Raw genomic sequence first — 17,912 nt, 5'->3', positions numbered from 1 at the left:
GTTATTCAATGTGTAGTATTTTCTATGGCGACAAGTTCAGTGTTATACAGTAACTCTTCATGTAACGATTTTCAGATTTTGTCAATTTTTCATATAAAGACAAAACAGATTAAAGGTAACAAAAAGATCGATAGAAATTATACAAATCACAAATATTGACAAAATATTAAAAGTTTAGCAACATTGAATGTAGACATGCAAGACATATGTAAAAGTATATGTTCAAGATTCAAATCACAGGCACTTGTCTATGAAAAAAAAATGTTTCCTATATACCTAACCTATACAGTGCCTGTGATTTGAATAGTGAATAAGCACACTTTAGGTGACCATCTGTTGACTCGTTAGGTTCTATGATAGCAGAGTACAAAGTTAGCAAAAATTAATGATTTTAAATATTCCAACACAAAGTAAACAGCTGTATCACATTGATTAAAACTGGCTTGTTTGTTGTTATGAATGTGCATTGAACCATTATTAATTTCTAAAGAAGTACAAATGTATAACTATGTAATTATCTTCAGGTAAGTAAAGTATGAATTATTGTCGTGTGAAGCATACTTTCGAAGGAAAAATTCAGATATTCAACTTTTTTCCGTCCTCGTAAACTACATTTTGTATGCAGAGCAATGTTAGCGTCCTCAAAAATGGCGTTCAGACTAATTAGGATGTCCAAATTAGTGACGTACCCATAATGTAATACGTCTGCTGAATTATTCAATTTTGCTGCAGAGATTGGTTGAACTTTTACATTTTCCCGAAGTAATTAGTGTTGCGAAGTCGGCGTTAGACGTGGCGGACTCAACTATTAAAACGTAAAATTGTTCACACTTAAATGCAAAATATACATTTTAATCGTTTATAAAAACAAATATAATAAAAAAGACTTTTCGCTGACCTCGTACTTAGCTTAAATGTTGTCACAATGTGTGCACAATTTGCATAGGGAAAACTGGTTTATTTGCCAAAAAAAGAAACTTCACATAGGAACTTTGACATGAAATTAGAGAAGGTAGATTTATAATTGATGTTTTAAATCTATTTAAATGGGCCTTCAGATCTTGTTTTTCTTACTACATAGTAAAGTAGATAATTTACAGTTAGTTTTCTTAATCTATTGTAATGGAACATCTAATGCATTCGTATCTTTTCCCATTGGTCAAATTCTTAATTTTGATTTAATAAATAAACCCTCTATACCGGTACATTAATAACAATGTTATAAAGAAATCATGAATAGGACGAATTCATTCATATGAATGAATCATATGAATGAATTGTATTTCAATATCAAAGTTTTCAAAAAACAGTATAGGACTTTTCGAGCTACTTTATGGGTTTCACTTGATAGTTCCCGAGCCTTCTTATCTTACCAAGATGCTCGGAGAGATATTGAAGCTTTACAAATAATTATCATGGGAAATGAATATTTGTAATATGTAAGCAAAGGGTTTATTCTGGCTATTCCTACATTTTGAATTTTTATAGGTAAAATATTAAGAAATTCATGTAGGAGTTACCAGAATTATTTTGTTAACAAAGAGATTAAGTGGAATTACGTTGGATTATGTTATAACAACACATGACTAATTATTCAAGGTAAAGTACAGGTAAAAATTGTGGGGAAAAAAAGAGAATGCAAACTTTTTTTTATATTTTAATTCAATTAAATATTTAATTTTGAACGTATTATATTAGATAATTGTATAGCATATTTTGTAAATAGTACATAGTATTAGCACAAATTGAACACATGGTAGCACAACATTTTCATTATGACAAAGTACATATTTCAGTAGCTCTAAATTGTTAAACATATAGAGAGTTTACAAAGTCTTAGTCAATGTGCAAGAGGTGAGAAGCAGGGTCAGCATACTGAATTGGCGTGAGTTCTTCATTTTGAAGTTTTCTTTTCTTGGGAACACGTTTCCCACCAGCTCTGTATTGGAGAAGGGTACATGCGTGAATGGCTTCTTCGTGTTTAATAACTTTATCATACTAAAGATGTTTGGGTGGGATGTCTTGACCAACTTCTTTAATGTGCTATTCCAGCCTTCTAGATGATTTGTTGCTCTAGGACCTTCTGTTGCGAAATGGTTCAAAAGGCGTTGGTTGCCTTCCACCCAGTAGCTAGTAACATAGTATATGAAAGCAAGTGTTGGTATATTATTATCTGCATCATTAATGTCCTCTCGAGCATTAAACCAAACTGTGTTGGGTGGTAAAATTGGTAGAACAAGCAGCTCTCCGAACAAGTAGATGGATGTTGTCGTTTTCAGTTTATGCTGTCTTCAAACCATGTGCGTTCCGCCACATACATTGAGTGTAGTGAAAAAAACAACCTGTGATGTTAAAATCAGGGAAGACTGAGGTTGCTACATTCCTGATGGCAGTCTCGTAGTCGAGAAACATGGTTCTCGGTTGTTGTTGAATGTTGTAATAAATAATGCTTTTTATTTGGTGCTTAATAAACCAGTAATTACTATAAGATGATTGAATTCCCTCTTTTTAAATAATAAATTTGCATTTGTGTTAGTTTAGAACAAAAAAATATTTTGTTTATTATTTACAAGTAACCATAAATTAAACATAAATTTAAATGGGTTTACCCTGAAAAATTAACTTGTTGTCAGTTTTTATCCATTAATGTTGTATAAATTATTATTTTTCCTTTACTTTCAACAGGTAAATTTACCTGTTATTTAATTAGACACTGATGACTAAAACAAAACATTTTGCAATAATAACATCAATTGTTCTTTCCATGTAGGAATAAACAGAATATGAAAATTCAAAATGTAGGAATAACCAGAAGACACCCATTTTATCTAAATATACACGTATGACCACATGTGATTATAATCACAATATGTATGTATTCTATAAGCTCTACTTGCTTTTGGAATAAAGCATTATTATTATTATTATTATTATTATTATTTCAGAAAAGGCGTTCAACGATCAAACTATTTGATGTAGAGAAATGCTGAGAGATATTGGTTACGGAATACTGTGTTTTCTGTCCATTTCGGCGATTCTGACTGTCGTGTCTACTGGTAAGACCTTTGGGTTATCAGAAACTCCCAATTAATGTCATAGTAAAATAAGTTCAGTTTTAAATTTGCAATTCCCACATATACAATTGCGATACAATTTGTGACTGAATTGTTAAGGATTTTCGTTTTCTTTCTTAATATCATTTTGAAGTATTTACTATTATGGAAATCACAAAAAATCAATTGGAATATGCAGACCATTTATCCTTTAATTTTACATTCAAATATAGAAATAATGCTCATCAATCGTTAAGTAGAATCTATAGATACTATCAAGCCTGATGCCTTTACGTATCTCATTTTATATAGATTCAATATTTCATTTAAGTTTCAACACTTGTATAACATAAAACATTCATTATTCCAAACACGTAATCAGTTAACCTCATTATGACCTTTTGAAAAAGAGAGGTATACCTTTACTTCAAAAACTAATCCAACAGGGTTATATCTATAAAAAGTAATGATATTGTCGCCATCAGGAATTGGTCACACTGTTTAATTATCAAACATTACTTGAGACGTACTTGCTTTGTGTCATATAATAAACATGCTGACTATCTCCAATTAAACACCATTACCGGTTTGTTTTGTTCATTGATACATGGAACTAGATAGTATGAATATGGAATATTGTGACTTGTCCTATTGGTACGTCTGAATCACCGCGTTTTCATTTAAAGTTTTGCCTGATTGTACGTGTATAAGATTAACTCATCATAGATAACAGGATTAAAATTTTATACGCCAGACGCGCCTTTCGTCTATAAAAGACTGACCAGTGACGCTCGATTAAAAAAATTTACAAGGCCATAAAAAGTACGAAGTTGAGGAGCATTGAGGACCCACAATTCCGACAGATTTTTGCCAAATAAAGCTAAGGTATTCTAATCCTGGGGTAGAAAATCCTTGGTTTTTCGAAAAAAAATTCAAAGTTTTTACCAAGATTCTGTTAACTACATGCTGCGTTTATTTCTTACCAGACTGGAAATTCTGAGATATAAACAATTGGAATGTAAAAAGTTATAAGTATAATTCAAATATATAACTATCTCACAATAAAAGTCAAATATATAACTATCTCACAGTAACATTATTCGTTAAATCTACTTTTTAACCTGTGTGATTGACATGTGTAAGTAGCATAAACTGATCTCCAACTCAAATTTTATGATATCTAAGTATGAATTGTTTGCCAAATGTTTGATCTCCATGTACTATATGACCAATGTATCCTATCTGTTCCATCAGTTTGAATCACAAGACAAATATAATTAATCAAATCATCTGACCGAATCAGACCCTGTCCATATATCATTCCGTAAATACAGATACTCATCGTTTGGTTATCAATTGTTAAGTGGGATCTATAGATATATTTGCAACCTTTGTTGAATTATCGTTACTAATCTGGTTTTTGCTGTAGTAAAATTTTTGTGTACATTCAATACTGATACAAAAAAAGAGACAATTAGAGCCTCATCATTTGATCCAAATATCAAAAAACTAAAATGTTAGATGACAATTAAAGGGGCACTAGCTACGAGATATATAAAAAATATAAAATATGATTTTTTTTGTTCAATCAATAATGAAAGTGAAATAGTCAAATAATATATCGCTTTTAGCAGCCAGTATGGTTCAATTTTGTCAAAAAAAGCTAAGAGACATTGATGATGAATTATTCACTTGCGAGTGAATAATTCGACCTCATTGAATCCGTATTCATGTGAACTTCAATTTAACCACTTAGCTAGAGATGGATACCGCATGCTTTGTGCGTGTTCAATTATTTAAATGAAAAGAATGTCAACATTGAAAGTGAAACAAAGGTAAATCATTTGATTGACTGTTTCGATCCACAAAAAATCATTCTTATACAGGTAAAAACGATGATTAACATATATTTTTAATCTATAATATGAAATTAAAAAGACCTACAAAAATCCAAATGCGCAAGTCTGATATCTATTTATATCTATATTTATGTTTATATCGCTTATATGGCAATCAGAGGTGTTCAGAGGTCAACTCGACAGTTAATTAGATGGCGTCTAGACTTAAATACACACGAAACGAAGCTACATATTATCGAGCCCATGCCCGGTATATTGTTTATTTTAGACTTTTTATAATTTGGATAAATGTTTTATATTGTTATAAATCAAATATGAGAATTTGGGTCAAATCGGTGAACATGAAAATGACAGCTAGTGCCCCTTTAAAGGGGCACTAGCTGTCAAATTCATGTTCACCGATTTTAATCAAATTCTCATTTTGATTGATAACAATGTAAAACAATTATCCAAATTATCAAAAGTCTAAAATAAACAATTAATAGGGCACGGGAATGAAAATACTTAGCTTCGTTTCGTGTGAATTTTAGTCTAGACGCCATCTAATTAACTATCGAGTTGACCTCTCAAGTCATCCGATGACCATATAAGCGATGTAAACATAAATATAGATATAAATAGATTAAGCAAACTCGTGCTGTTGGGTTTTTCTAGGTCTATTTGATTTCATATTATTGATGAAAAATAAATGTTTATCACCGTTTTTACCTGTATAAGAATGATTTTTTGTGGATCGAACCAGTCAATCAATGATTTACCTTTGTTTCACTTTCAATGTTAACATTCTTTTCCTTTAAATAACTTTACACATTCAATTCACGTGTTATCCATCTCAAGCTAAGGGGTTGAATTGAAGTTCATATAAATACGGATGCAATGAGGTCGAATTATTCACTTGCAAGTGAATAATTCATAATCAATGTTTTTTAGCTTATTTTGACAAAATTGAACCATACTGGCTGCTAAAAGCGAATTATTATTTCACTATTTCCATTTCATTAATGATTGAGCAAAAAAAATAATATATGAGATTTTTTATATATCTCGTAGCTAGTGCCCCTTTAAATAAAAAAAATTAAGTATGAATTATACGTAATATTAGTTATATTTTTAGTTACATAGTGTGCTAGTGACCTAATACGATATATATGGGGAATTTACTGAACCCATATATAATCGTATTAGGTCACTAGCAAAATGTGTAACGAATTTGTCAATAAGTGATCAAGTCTTCAATATTAAGAACCGTCTTCCATTGGTCTATACAAAAACAAATGCCAACAATAACAACTTCTTAGCTTTTAATGTGTTTTCTGCATTTCTTTCAACTGTTCATCATCAGTTCCTTTGTCTGTTGAAACCTTTCAGATTTTTTCTCAAAACCGGGATGTTTTTACAAAGGGACGTAACACCACTACTAACTGTGTATTGAAATAAACCACGCCTACTAACCCCATATAAAATATACACGGTCTCCACGCGGTTGCTTTTAACTAATCATATGTATAGGAGGTAAGATAAAGTGACTTACAGGGATTATGGGTAATTCATTGGGTCTGTAAAAAGTAGAGTACCCGTTTTCATACCATAGAAACAAGTTCTTAAAAGATAATAAAAAAAATATCCTTCCCTTTGTCTCATTACCATGATGTAATCTTACAGCTGTCCATTATTCTAAATAGAAAATATTAACTAAAATTTCACAGTATGCCAGTTTACGTATGTACATTTAAATAATACCAACATTATGGCGTGTTTCGGAGCAGGTACTCAATTTTTACATATACCTAAAGATGGCACAAAACTGGAATTTTGGTAGAAAAATATGAATTAAAAAGACATTCTTGCCAAAACCAAAATTCTATTGGAAATAAATGTCCTTCAATTCAAATTTTTACAAATAACATATGAAATTTTGCAATTTTGTATCAAAACCGACTTCAACAACAATTTGTAGCGCAAATCAACATTTTGATTTTATGGATTAGGGTAGCATTGGCGTTAATTCCTTGATATTCAAAATCTATGTGGTTTTAACATCTTTTACATTTTGCACCTGTGAGGGAATAATTTAAGGGTAATTTATCTATTACGTATATTTATTATGTGTCTTCCCGTGGTCATACAAATGATATAAGCATCGAAAATAATTTGCGACATTGCTGAAACAAACTTTGAGACTGTCCATATGAAATACATTGAAAATAAGAGGAATAATTTATGGTACAAATTTACCCACTTTTCTTGAAAGAATAAGGTAAACACGTACGGAATGCAGACGAAACAAACAACTTGTTTCAGTTTGATTATCCATTAAATTTTGTATTTTATATCGTTTTTAATTATCTAGGACCGTATTTCATTTTTTTTTAACTCTGATAATCATATCCCAAAATTACAAAATTTCTGGCAAAGTACTAAATACTTTTATGTCAAAGTGAAATGCCGAAAATTCATAAGACATAACAAGATGGAACAACACTAAAACGTAAAAACCTAGACACAATTTATAATTTAGACATGCATAGATCTAAACAAACAACACTTCAATCATAACTTTGGCAACACATAAACTCCCATAAAGATAGAGAGTTGTATTAGAGGGGTACTCAGAAAAATAAGTATATCATGATATCAACTGTACCTAACTGTCATTTATCTCAGAATAAGTTATAAATTATCAATGAAACATCCTACGTAACTTCCTTATTGATACAACAATTTTATGTTGTAAGATAATGTTTGCAATACATATTACTGAATTAAATTTTTCCCGAATTTTAGAGCTCTTGATTGTTGTTTATTGTATATAATTTTTCCCTGGATTTTTAAGAGCTCTTAATTGTTGTTTATTGTATATGATATGAAATAGATGTTCTAAAAGGAAAATGGTTAGTTATTATAATTTATGGTGCATTCCAAAAAGAATTGCATCGAAAGGCACCAATAAAACGTTTTGCAATGCTTCTTTTCGTCAAAGTTGAATCTTAAATAATTTCATTAATATCTTCCCGGTCTGCCACGACTATATTGCACTTAGGACCAACGAATATCTTATAGAATAAATTCAATTGTGATGATACAATGTGTACAAAAGATGAATGAAGAGACCATTTAAACGATCAGAGACAACAATTGTCACATAAATATTGTATATCAAAAGTTTTTTGATCGTTCAGTTATTGAAATGGTTGTTTATGGTTTCAATTTTCAGAATATCAGATTTGTATTAATACGACAACTCCAATGTTAACAGATGAACAGAGATTGTATATGGTATTAATGAATAATTATGACAGCAATACTAGACCAGTGTTTAATGCTTCACAACCAGTTAACGTCACCATCGGAATTACACTAACACAGATATTTGATGTGGTAAGTTGGAATTTGACGGATTGTAGGGTGAATAGATGGATGGATAGATATTGAAGTTCAGCGTACAATCTTTCCATCTTATGGACAAAAACTCCCCAAAGGTACCAGGCTTAAGACGCGTGCGTTTCCTCTACAAAAGTTTCATAGTGACGCTCGAAGTAAAAACGTTTAAAGGTCAAATAAAGAACGAAGAAAAAAGGCAATGAGGACCAAATATTTTTGCCAAATATATCTAAGATTATCTATTCCTGGTGGAAAATCCTTAGTTGTTCGAATAATTCAAAGTTTTGTAAATAGTTAATTAATTGATAATATTATATCAATAATAATTCATATCAACAGAGAACTGCTGACTACTGGGTTTGTGATACCCTCAGAGAGGAAGTCTCCACCAGCACTGACATCAACCCAATTTGAATAAAAACTCACCAACGGTACCAGGATTATAAATTTGTACGCCAGACGTGCGTTTCGTCTACAAAAGACTCGTAGGGAACGACGATATGTCGATATAATATGAAGCTTGTTGCTACACACTGAATTGAACTTGTACCATGCAAGCTCACACAATAAAAGTCTAGGTGTAGTAATTTAACCAAATCATTTTAAAAGTATAATAAACTTATTTGGTATCTATATCTTTTAGTGATACCGCAACACATAAACAAAATTAATGACTACAGGAAAAATGAAAGGGGTTTACCGGAGGTAACCACCGAATAAGTTCCCCCTTTCTAGATTAGTTGCTCTTCAAATTCAATTACAAAGTTTCAAGTTATAAATTGAGATAAAAATCCAGACTTAAAAGCAAAAATCTCCCGGTTTCCATAATCAAATGTTGTACAACTTTTAAAATATGTTCGTCTTCCTCCTTACTGAAGAGATCCCTACCTAATAATAAGGTTTGTATATAAACATTTGTTGGTAGAGTGTAAATGGTTTGTGTCCTAAAGAATCTATAATTTTGGTAATCTAGCAAGAAGAGCTTGCTGTTCTCAACCTGTCCATATATACAGAGGTTGAAATGAACAATATTTTTCCAGAAAAAAAATTGCTTTAAACCTCTGCAGTTCAATCGTTCTCTGGCATTTGGTATCTGATCTTTTCTACAACCAGTATCATATCATGATGGGATTTCCTTAATATCATGATTTAAATAATGTTGAAGTGTAATTTTGGATTGATTACATCTTGTGGTTGGTTGTTCTAATCACTTATGTAATAGATGATAAGAAGGAATTTAGATAATACAATCACATACAATCTTATGGGTTCGTACAGCAGAGAATATGTGCTTGATTTCTTGGCCTTAAGATATAAAAAAATATCTCTATCTTTTAGGTCAAGGAATAGTAAATGGGCTATGTCTCAGATTAAGGTAATATTTGGCAAACAAATTTGGCTCGTTGAACTATAACTGATAATGATAAATAATGCATATATCTCTTTTAGTATCTGAGATATTACTGATTGAATTCTTTCAAAATAGATGAACATTTGTATAGAAAGCACATAAAATCGACAAAAAAGTTCTTAGATATGTCTTTAAATCATCAAATCTCCAATTTCGAATCCATATATTTTTCTTAAAAAAACTATATGTCGTTGATATATACATTTCTGTTTTAATGATTTTAAATATTAATAGTGCCAACGACTTCGTTTTCATGGTATACTTCACTCAAAGTGGTTATCTAGGTGTAAAAAATAATCAAAACGTCATCGCATTGTAGGCCGTGAAACGTCGATTTTTAACGTTTTTCACTACCAACTAGGTAACAGATTGGCTAATCGATCAAAAAAGAAGTCGATGACCCTATTATTATTTTATATCATTAAAATTTATGTTTTATTATTGGAGACTTGTTCACCTATTTTGAAACAATTCAAGCAGTAATATTTCAGATAATTTAAGAGGTAAATCCATTATTTTTTTTTTTATTTTCAGTTATAGTTCAAAGAGCCAAATTTGTATGCAAATGTTATCAAAATCTATGACATAGACCATTTGCTGTAACTTTACCTTAAGGTATATTTCAATTATCGGCTTAAACTTTTTGAATGTTTGAGAATCATGAGTTCAAATAAACAACCGGAAGTCAATTCAACAAGCATACAAAACATACCAGTTAACAATAGAATAAACTACTGTTCAAAAGAAATCAACAAATCAAAAGAAAACCACTGACCTAGGGACATTAATCCCAGAAAATAACGAATCCAATCCATGACCAAAAATGTGAACTATTGGCCACTAAACGTAAAACAAACCATAAAAAAATCAACAAATTAATAAAGAAAAAACAGCAAAATGACCAATTTGTCACTGTACGTCAATTAACATACCCTAAATAATAGGCAAAACCGATGTTCAAAACTAATAAATCAATTTTGAATGTACAAACCTAAATGGAAAAGAGAAAATGAAGCAAAACCGGATGTGTCTACAGGGTAATCGTCTGCTACTATTCATGAATCACCCGCCTTGCGAATTCATATCGAGTAAAAATGTCACGATAAAGAATAAGAAACAATAGATAAATTTACAGATCAGACGACAATTTTGGTGGGATTATTTTTAAGCAACGTGAAACATGTTTCCTATCAGTTGAGAGACAGCCACGACGATTGATCAATCAATTCGGGATTGTGACTGTAAAACTTGTGAAGTGTCGATTTCAGTCACTCTTTATCATAACCCTGCTGGAGAAGTTTTGCGTTAGGATAATACCCCTATTAGTGAATTTCGTATAATGAGAAAATGCATGCGCTTAGCATATCAATTTAGAATGTAAACGCCGTACGATAGGACAAAGGTTATGGTAAATGCTGCTGAGAAATGGGATAACGAGAAAAAGAAATCGTTACGAGTATCATCCATCCTAGTTTTGAAGTCATCTTTTTATGTCAAATTTTAGCAACAAGTCTATACATGAAATAGACCTTCTAGTATAGACAGTATCCTAAATGCCAATTTTTAAATGGACACACGATTATAAATATATCTGAACGTGAAATGGTCTTTCTTTTTGGTAAGGTTTTGTAACAATATTTCTGAATATAATACAGTGATTTTGGAGTGGATCTTTAGAATTTTTAAGATTTATTATCTGATTGACACCGCTTGTTAAGTATACCTCATCATGATATTTTCGAAGGCCATTCTTTACACTGTTGAAAAAAAAACGTTTGTATGAACTTTAGGAAGATGTTTAGTTGAACATCTAGACGAGCCTTCTACATATCGTTCTTTATACTGCAACTAGTTGTGTTTATTTCCTAAATATAGAAACACAGCTATATTTTGTGCAACATCAATTTCATCATGGATCACTTTTTACACAATCAGGGGTTCGTTTAGTAATAAAAAATAAGTTTGAAATTTGTATTACAATTAAAATAGCTATCAAGGTATGAATTTAAGTTGCAGTATAAAAACAATATTAGGTCAATGTCAGAAAACTATAAACTTCTTTGTATTCGGCACAAAACTGGGGAAGGGCTCGATTAAACCTCGCCCACCCCCAGTTTCTCAGCCTCACACAAAAACGTTTATATTTTTCTGACATTAACCTAATATTGTATATTTATATGGCATTTTGTGAAGTATTAATATCCAACTTCAGGGAGGGATAATTTCAAGCTCCTTTTTATATTGTACAAAAGATAGAAAGACGGATTTGTGGTTATCTCAGATATTCAATAAAGCAATCTATTGATAAACAGCAGAATGTTGTTATAACATTCTGTAGGTTCATTTAGAGAACTACTTACTCAGTTGACTTTTTGGGCATGGATATACTGTGACTTTCGCAACTACACTATTTTGAAAATCATACTTGTGGTAGTACATGTATAATTAAAAATGATAAGATACAGATGTAAATGTATACAAAAAGGACAAAGAATAAGAAAAATATCCATTGCATACAATTCTCTCTAGATCATTCAAGCTATAGAATATGATTTCATTGTGGTTTAAATGAAATGGGGATCTTCTTTTCAATGTAAAAACTCATAAAAAATATCAAGTTTATGATTTGTTACGTCAGATTGGCTTTTCGTCTACACAAGACTCATCATTTACGTTCAAACTAAAACAGTTGGTAGGCCAAATCAAACACGAAGTTGAATACATTAAAACCGAAAGATCCGAAAAAAGTATAGATTATACAAAGATCGGGCTTTAGATGCACTTTTTTCACTTGAACTTGGTGAACTTTGGACAATAAGGCTAGAATGTTAATTTATTGCTTTCATTTTATATGTTGCTTTTTTTTTATCTTAATGAAAAGAATAACATTTACATATTGTCGGTTGCATGTATTATAGATTTTTTTAACTTAACTATGAACATTTGCATTGGACACTGAACTTTAACCAACCAACAAACAAACACTATCATACTATTAATACATTATAGAATAAATGAGTATCCTCTTGACCAACCCATCTATCGAAAAACAATAGAACTAACCATTTAGTCTGGAACTTCAACTAAAATTACAGATAAATCGGTTTACGTAAAAAAGCTATTGACTTTAAAACAATTTTACTTTATAGTTATACTTTTTTAATTTCAATGTTACAGGATGAAAAGAATCAAGTCATAACTACAAATATATGGCTAGATCAGGTAAGAATTCGACAGTAAATATAATAGTATGGTTATATCAGTTAGAGCTGAATTCATTTCACATACAGCGTCAAAACTGAAAACTGTTAAAAATAAACTCATCATAGATACCAGGCTCAAAACATTTTGTACGCCGGACGCGCGATCGTCTATAAAAAACTCTTCAGTGACGCTCGAATATATATAGTTGAAAAGGCTTAATAAAGAACGAAGTTGAAGAGCATCAAGGACCCATAATTTTGAAAGGTTTTGCCAAGTACAACTAAGGTAATATATTCCTGGGGTAGACAATCTTTAATATTTCGAAAAATTCAAAGTTTGTAACCTACTGTTAAATATGAAAGAGTCTTGGTTTTGAGTAAGAATGCCCTTCTTGTTCATTTTGCGATGATAAACATATAGACCTAGTTTGTCTATATAAGACATTTCTTGAATTACAAAGTAAAGGTGCAACAACAATGCTGGAAACACATATGAAAAAACTCATCAAGATATCAGGCTTATAATTTTGTATGGCAGACACGCGTTTCGTCTACCAAAAAAAACATTTAGTCATTCCTCAGATCATCTGACACCACTTTAGGTTTGATATTATTTAAGCCTGGTCCTTTGGTTTTACATATTTCTTTGTCATTGGTTTTATATTTTTTTTATAACTTTTATAACTTTAACTCTTTTTTCAAATAACGAATTGATATTACAGAGTTGGATAGATGAAAAGATTAAGTGGGATCCAAAAGACTACAATGGGTTAACAGTATTAAGGATGCCATGTAAAAGTCTGTGGTTACCAGATATCGTAACATACAACAGGTAGTAATACATACAAAACACATTTGAGTAGTAGAATTGTATTATATCAATATTGATGATCATGAACTGAAAAGAAAAGACAGAAAAACAACCAATAAAGTTATCAGAGTTGTCACATGTGCTGCTTTAGTTTTAGGAGACATGCATGATGATTGATAAACATGATACAAATGCACGTTTTATATCGTCAGTAGTTGAAAACTGCTTATATACACTTCAACTTTCAATTTCATTATTTCAGTGCTGAAGACTATACTGATGGTTATATGGAAGCGCTTGCTATGGTATCCTATGACGGATCCGTGTTCTGGCCTCCAATTGTTAAACTCAGGAGTACATGTTTCATTGACATCACATATTACCCTTTTGATGATCAGATATGTAAAATGAAAATGGGATCATGGGCATACGATGGATTTCAGGTTGATGTTTTTAATAGTAAAAAAGGAATAGATTTATCGAATTTTGTCAGTAATGGTGAATGGGAACTTGTAGGCGTCAAGTCAGTTCGAAATGTTATAACGTATACATGTTGCCCTGAACCATTTCCGGATGTAACGTTTATGCTACATATTCGACGTAGAACACTGTACTACACATATAATGTCATAATTCCATGCATTATGTTATCAATTCTCACTTTACTTGGATTTTGGATGCGACCGGACAGTGGTGAAAAGGTCACGCTCGGATTAACTGTGCTTCTTGCCTTTTCCGTGTTTATGTTACTTATTGCAGACAATATGCCAGCGACATCGAATTTTGTTCCATTAATAGGTAAATAAATAAAATCTATAGATAATAAGTTGTTTATGCATAGGTTATCAAAACATAATAACAAGTTTTTAAAATTTTCCGTGAATGAAAAACTGATAATTAATTTTGTTTTAAATCTATCGCACAGATGAAGGGAGATTCCAATCTTTTTATATAACTTTGCAACACTCGTTCTACAAACATACGGAAAGGAATATTTACTTTCTTTAATGATGATAATGTTGTATAATACATCTCAGACTTTACATTGAATCAAAGGAAATAGTATCCTCCCTCACCACCAATGAATTCACTTATTTATGGCTGACTGATTTTGTCAGATTTATATCCTACCTATTGTCGACATAACATTATTATCAATTACAAAATTGGGAATATTAAGTGATGTAAACGTCTTTAGATTTTATAGATATGCAATAATGGAATACAAGGGAAATGGTAATAAAGCGATTCCGACATTTAACGAATCCAAGTCCCAGACATTTAGATATATTAGTTATAATCACACGACTTTAGTAATGGTGCATTAAAACACTCTGTTCAGACATTGTGTTGCCAAAGTCATAGAAGTCTATTTAGTATAAAGACACATTAGATGTTAGTGGCATTAACCTAGTAACATAATATGTATATTAATCCAGTAAGCAAATACTTAGCACACCTACTCGTTGCAGCTTGGTGGCGAAGAGGTTTGGCTTGATGTACACGAGATAGTTTTCCAACTTCAAAATAAAATAAATTGAACAAAGCATGTTCTGTTGTTCTGTACCTTACATGTCATTTAACCGTCTTCGATCGTTGCTGAGCAGAAGAACTCATTCTTGACTTTACCGTCGACTTCAGCAGTATTCTGACATTCAACTACCATTTCTGCAAATAATTTTGCTGGCCAGAATATGAAATGGAATATTTGCTTCAATTATCATTCTATGGCTAAATACAATTAACATAACCATCATTGACAATATAAGAGGAGAAACTGAAAATGACACCACTTCATATGCATCATGTACGAGACAAAATACACATACAGCATTTTTGGGCATGGAAACTAAAAACCCTAAATACACATCATATAAATGTAACCTTTCCTCTCCCTTATTTTAATAAATATTTGTTTTTGTTGTAGGAATTTATCTTACTACCGTGATGAGTTTAACATCAGTCTCTGTTATATTAGCTGTAGTGACATCAAATATTAATCAGAGAGGATTTCGTGAAGTGGACGTTCCGCGATGGTTTCGAAAGTGTGTTATTGCTTTAGGACGTGTAATGTGCTTCCAAATGATACATCTGACTAACGAAACTCCCGAGGATATACAAATGATCCCATTGCATATAAAAGGATACACACATACAATGAAAAATACATTTTCCAACGATTCTGGGTGTAGTTTGATTGAATACGAGAATGGCGACTGTCATTCAAATAATCAGAATCATCAAAGTCAACAAAATCAAAAAATGACTGCCACGCAGTGTAATATCAGAGAAGGTAATTGGGAACTTGAAGAAATACTACGACGATTAAAAATTTTAATAGATAAAGATGATGAAAAGGAAAGGATTGATTTTTATTCAAAGCGATGGATTGAAGCCGCTGAAGTCATTGACAGATTCTTTTTCTTGATATTTATATTCGGAACAACATTATCTTCTGTGCTGCTTTTAGTTGTTATGCCTATGATCAAATCAGTCAGTATCGAGGGAGAAATTCCAGTTTCATAGTTTGGTTCAGTTTTGCTTAAAAATTGTGATATAATCCCTTGTCTTCCACTTTATATAACGCTTTATTATACAATGTTTTTATTATTTAAGATATACCAAAAGTTATGCAAAAATCAGATAAAAAGACACATGACACCATCGTTATTGAACATCAATTTTGATATCCATTTCGACAAATGCATTTCTTCAAAGATACTTAAAGATGATTTATTTTGGAATCAGATCCAGAACAAAAACTTGGAGAACTGAATCACAAGAGAACATAAGAAATAACATATATTTTTGGGGGATTCCGTTCTAGAGTTACGCTACTTGAGGCATAACGTGTCAAAATAATTAAAGTATCTTCATATACTGTATATTTTATTCTTCAATGTTCAACATTTTCAGATTATTTTAAGAACAAATTATTCGAAACTCACATTTTTCGCGCCAGTTTTTGTCGAGACATTTACATTCCAATTTATAAGGCTCTTCACGGTAATTTCCTGGCAGTAATGGTAGTCTTTTCTATACGTAACTGGTCTAAAATTCATACAGTAAACTCATGAAATTATCTTAATCAAATGTTCAGCACATTTATATGTGCGACAATGTAACGATATTATTGTATTGATATATAAAGTACATAAATATGTTCTCTTGTAAGTCTGTATTATGCTTAGATGGAATCTTAATTCAATAACTAAAATGAATTCATATATTACACTCTTTCTGGTTCAAAATGAAAACTACGAAACACTATAATCGTACAGCTTTAAACATCGACAACTAGGAATTCACCTTTTTATCAAAAGCACATATTTTGATGAAGCCAATCAGATTTTAAAAACAATACATATGCCATAAATCTATCAGATCTACCCAAGACTTTAGTCTAATAGATAAAGTCAAATATCTACTGCATTGTTCCTTTTTACCGTCTAAGTTAGTGCATATCAGGAAAAACTGAAAATCTTCATCTTTTGATTCGTTTGAATGTGGATTGCATGACGGGTGATGTATGCATAGCAAAAAAACCGCTTATCCTGACGATGCACATATTCTAGCTCCGCTTCGAGTGCATGCAATTCCCGTAAGTTTGATCTTGTATATTAAAAATTTATTTACTAATTTTGAACATTGGTATACTTCTGTTGCCTCTGATTTGACATCTTTTCGTAACATTGATATATACGTGTACAAACATAAGCGTTACACAACAGGATATTTTGCTTCAAGATGTCTTTTATAAAGATCCTGATATGACTAAAATATCTGTTTGTGTTATGCTGTTGCTTTGATTTTACCATACTCCATCCATAATAATGACAGATTTTAGCCAAATATGCATAATAATTATTATATGTTTATGGCGTTACTATTCTAGCGTTCATTCGGCTATCAATGTACATGTACAGAGACGTGCTTGTATTATATATACAGGGGCAATTAGGGTAACAAAACATGAAATGTTAATGAAAGAAGATATTCTTCAGCATTTTAAAGCTCTGTGTAAAATTTATAGACTTACATATTTGTAGAATATTAAAGTCATCTTGTTTCCGATCATTTCTGTAATATTCATCCATTAACCAATCATACCACTTAGTACTAATACTTAAGATGCAACGCTCACTTTATATCCATGTGGTCGGAGAACGGTAGTATTCTTCCCTTTTAGCTACG

At 31.2% G+C, this 17,912-nt stretch overlaps 1 protein-coding gene across 3 annotated transcripts in view; it reads left to right on the top strand.

The window, feature by feature from the left end:
• Positions 1 to 17,364, top strand: part of LOC127734087 (neuronal acetylcholine receptor subunit alpha-9-I-like) — a 34,289-nt gene extending 16,925 nt beyond the window's left edge. The window contains exons 1-7 of one of the 3 annotated variants that reach the window (XM_052243710.1): positions 467 to 524; positions 2,946 to 3,056; positions 8,127 to 8,290; positions 12,882 to 12,926; positions 13,630 to 13,739; positions 13,981 to 14,516; positions 15,646 to 17,364. In XM_052243710.1, the coding sequence (XP_052099670.1) occupies positions 2,984 to 3,056; positions 8,127 to 8,290; positions 12,882 to 12,926; positions 13,630 to 13,739; positions 13,981 to 14,516; positions 15,646 to 16,244 (1,527 nt within the window). In that variant the 5' untranslated portion in view covers positions 467 to 524; positions 2,946 to 2,983 and the 3' untranslated portion in view covers positions 16,245 to 17,364. Of the gene's footprint in view, positions 1 to 466; positions 525 to 2,945; positions 3,057 to 8,126; positions 8,291 to 12,881; positions 12,927 to 13,629; positions 13,740 to 13,980; positions 14,525 to 15,645 lie in introns of those variants that run through there. The other 2 variants (XM_052243709.1, XM_052243711.1) reach the window with 2 other exon arrangements.
• The last annotated feature ends 548 nt before the right edge of the window (positions 17,365 to 17,912 follow it).

This window comes from Mytilus californianus, unplaced genomic scaffold (assembly GCF_021869535.1).
Source record: "Mytilus californianus isolate M0D057914Y unplaced genomic scaffold, xbMytCali1.0.p SCAF_3, whole genome shotgun sequence".
Lineage (NCBI taxonomy): Eukaryota > Metazoa > Mollusca > Bivalvia > Mytilida > Mytilidae > Mytilus > Mytilus californianus.
Note: the sequence above shows the minus strand (reverse complement) of the source record. Positions and strands in the feature narration are given on the sequence as shown.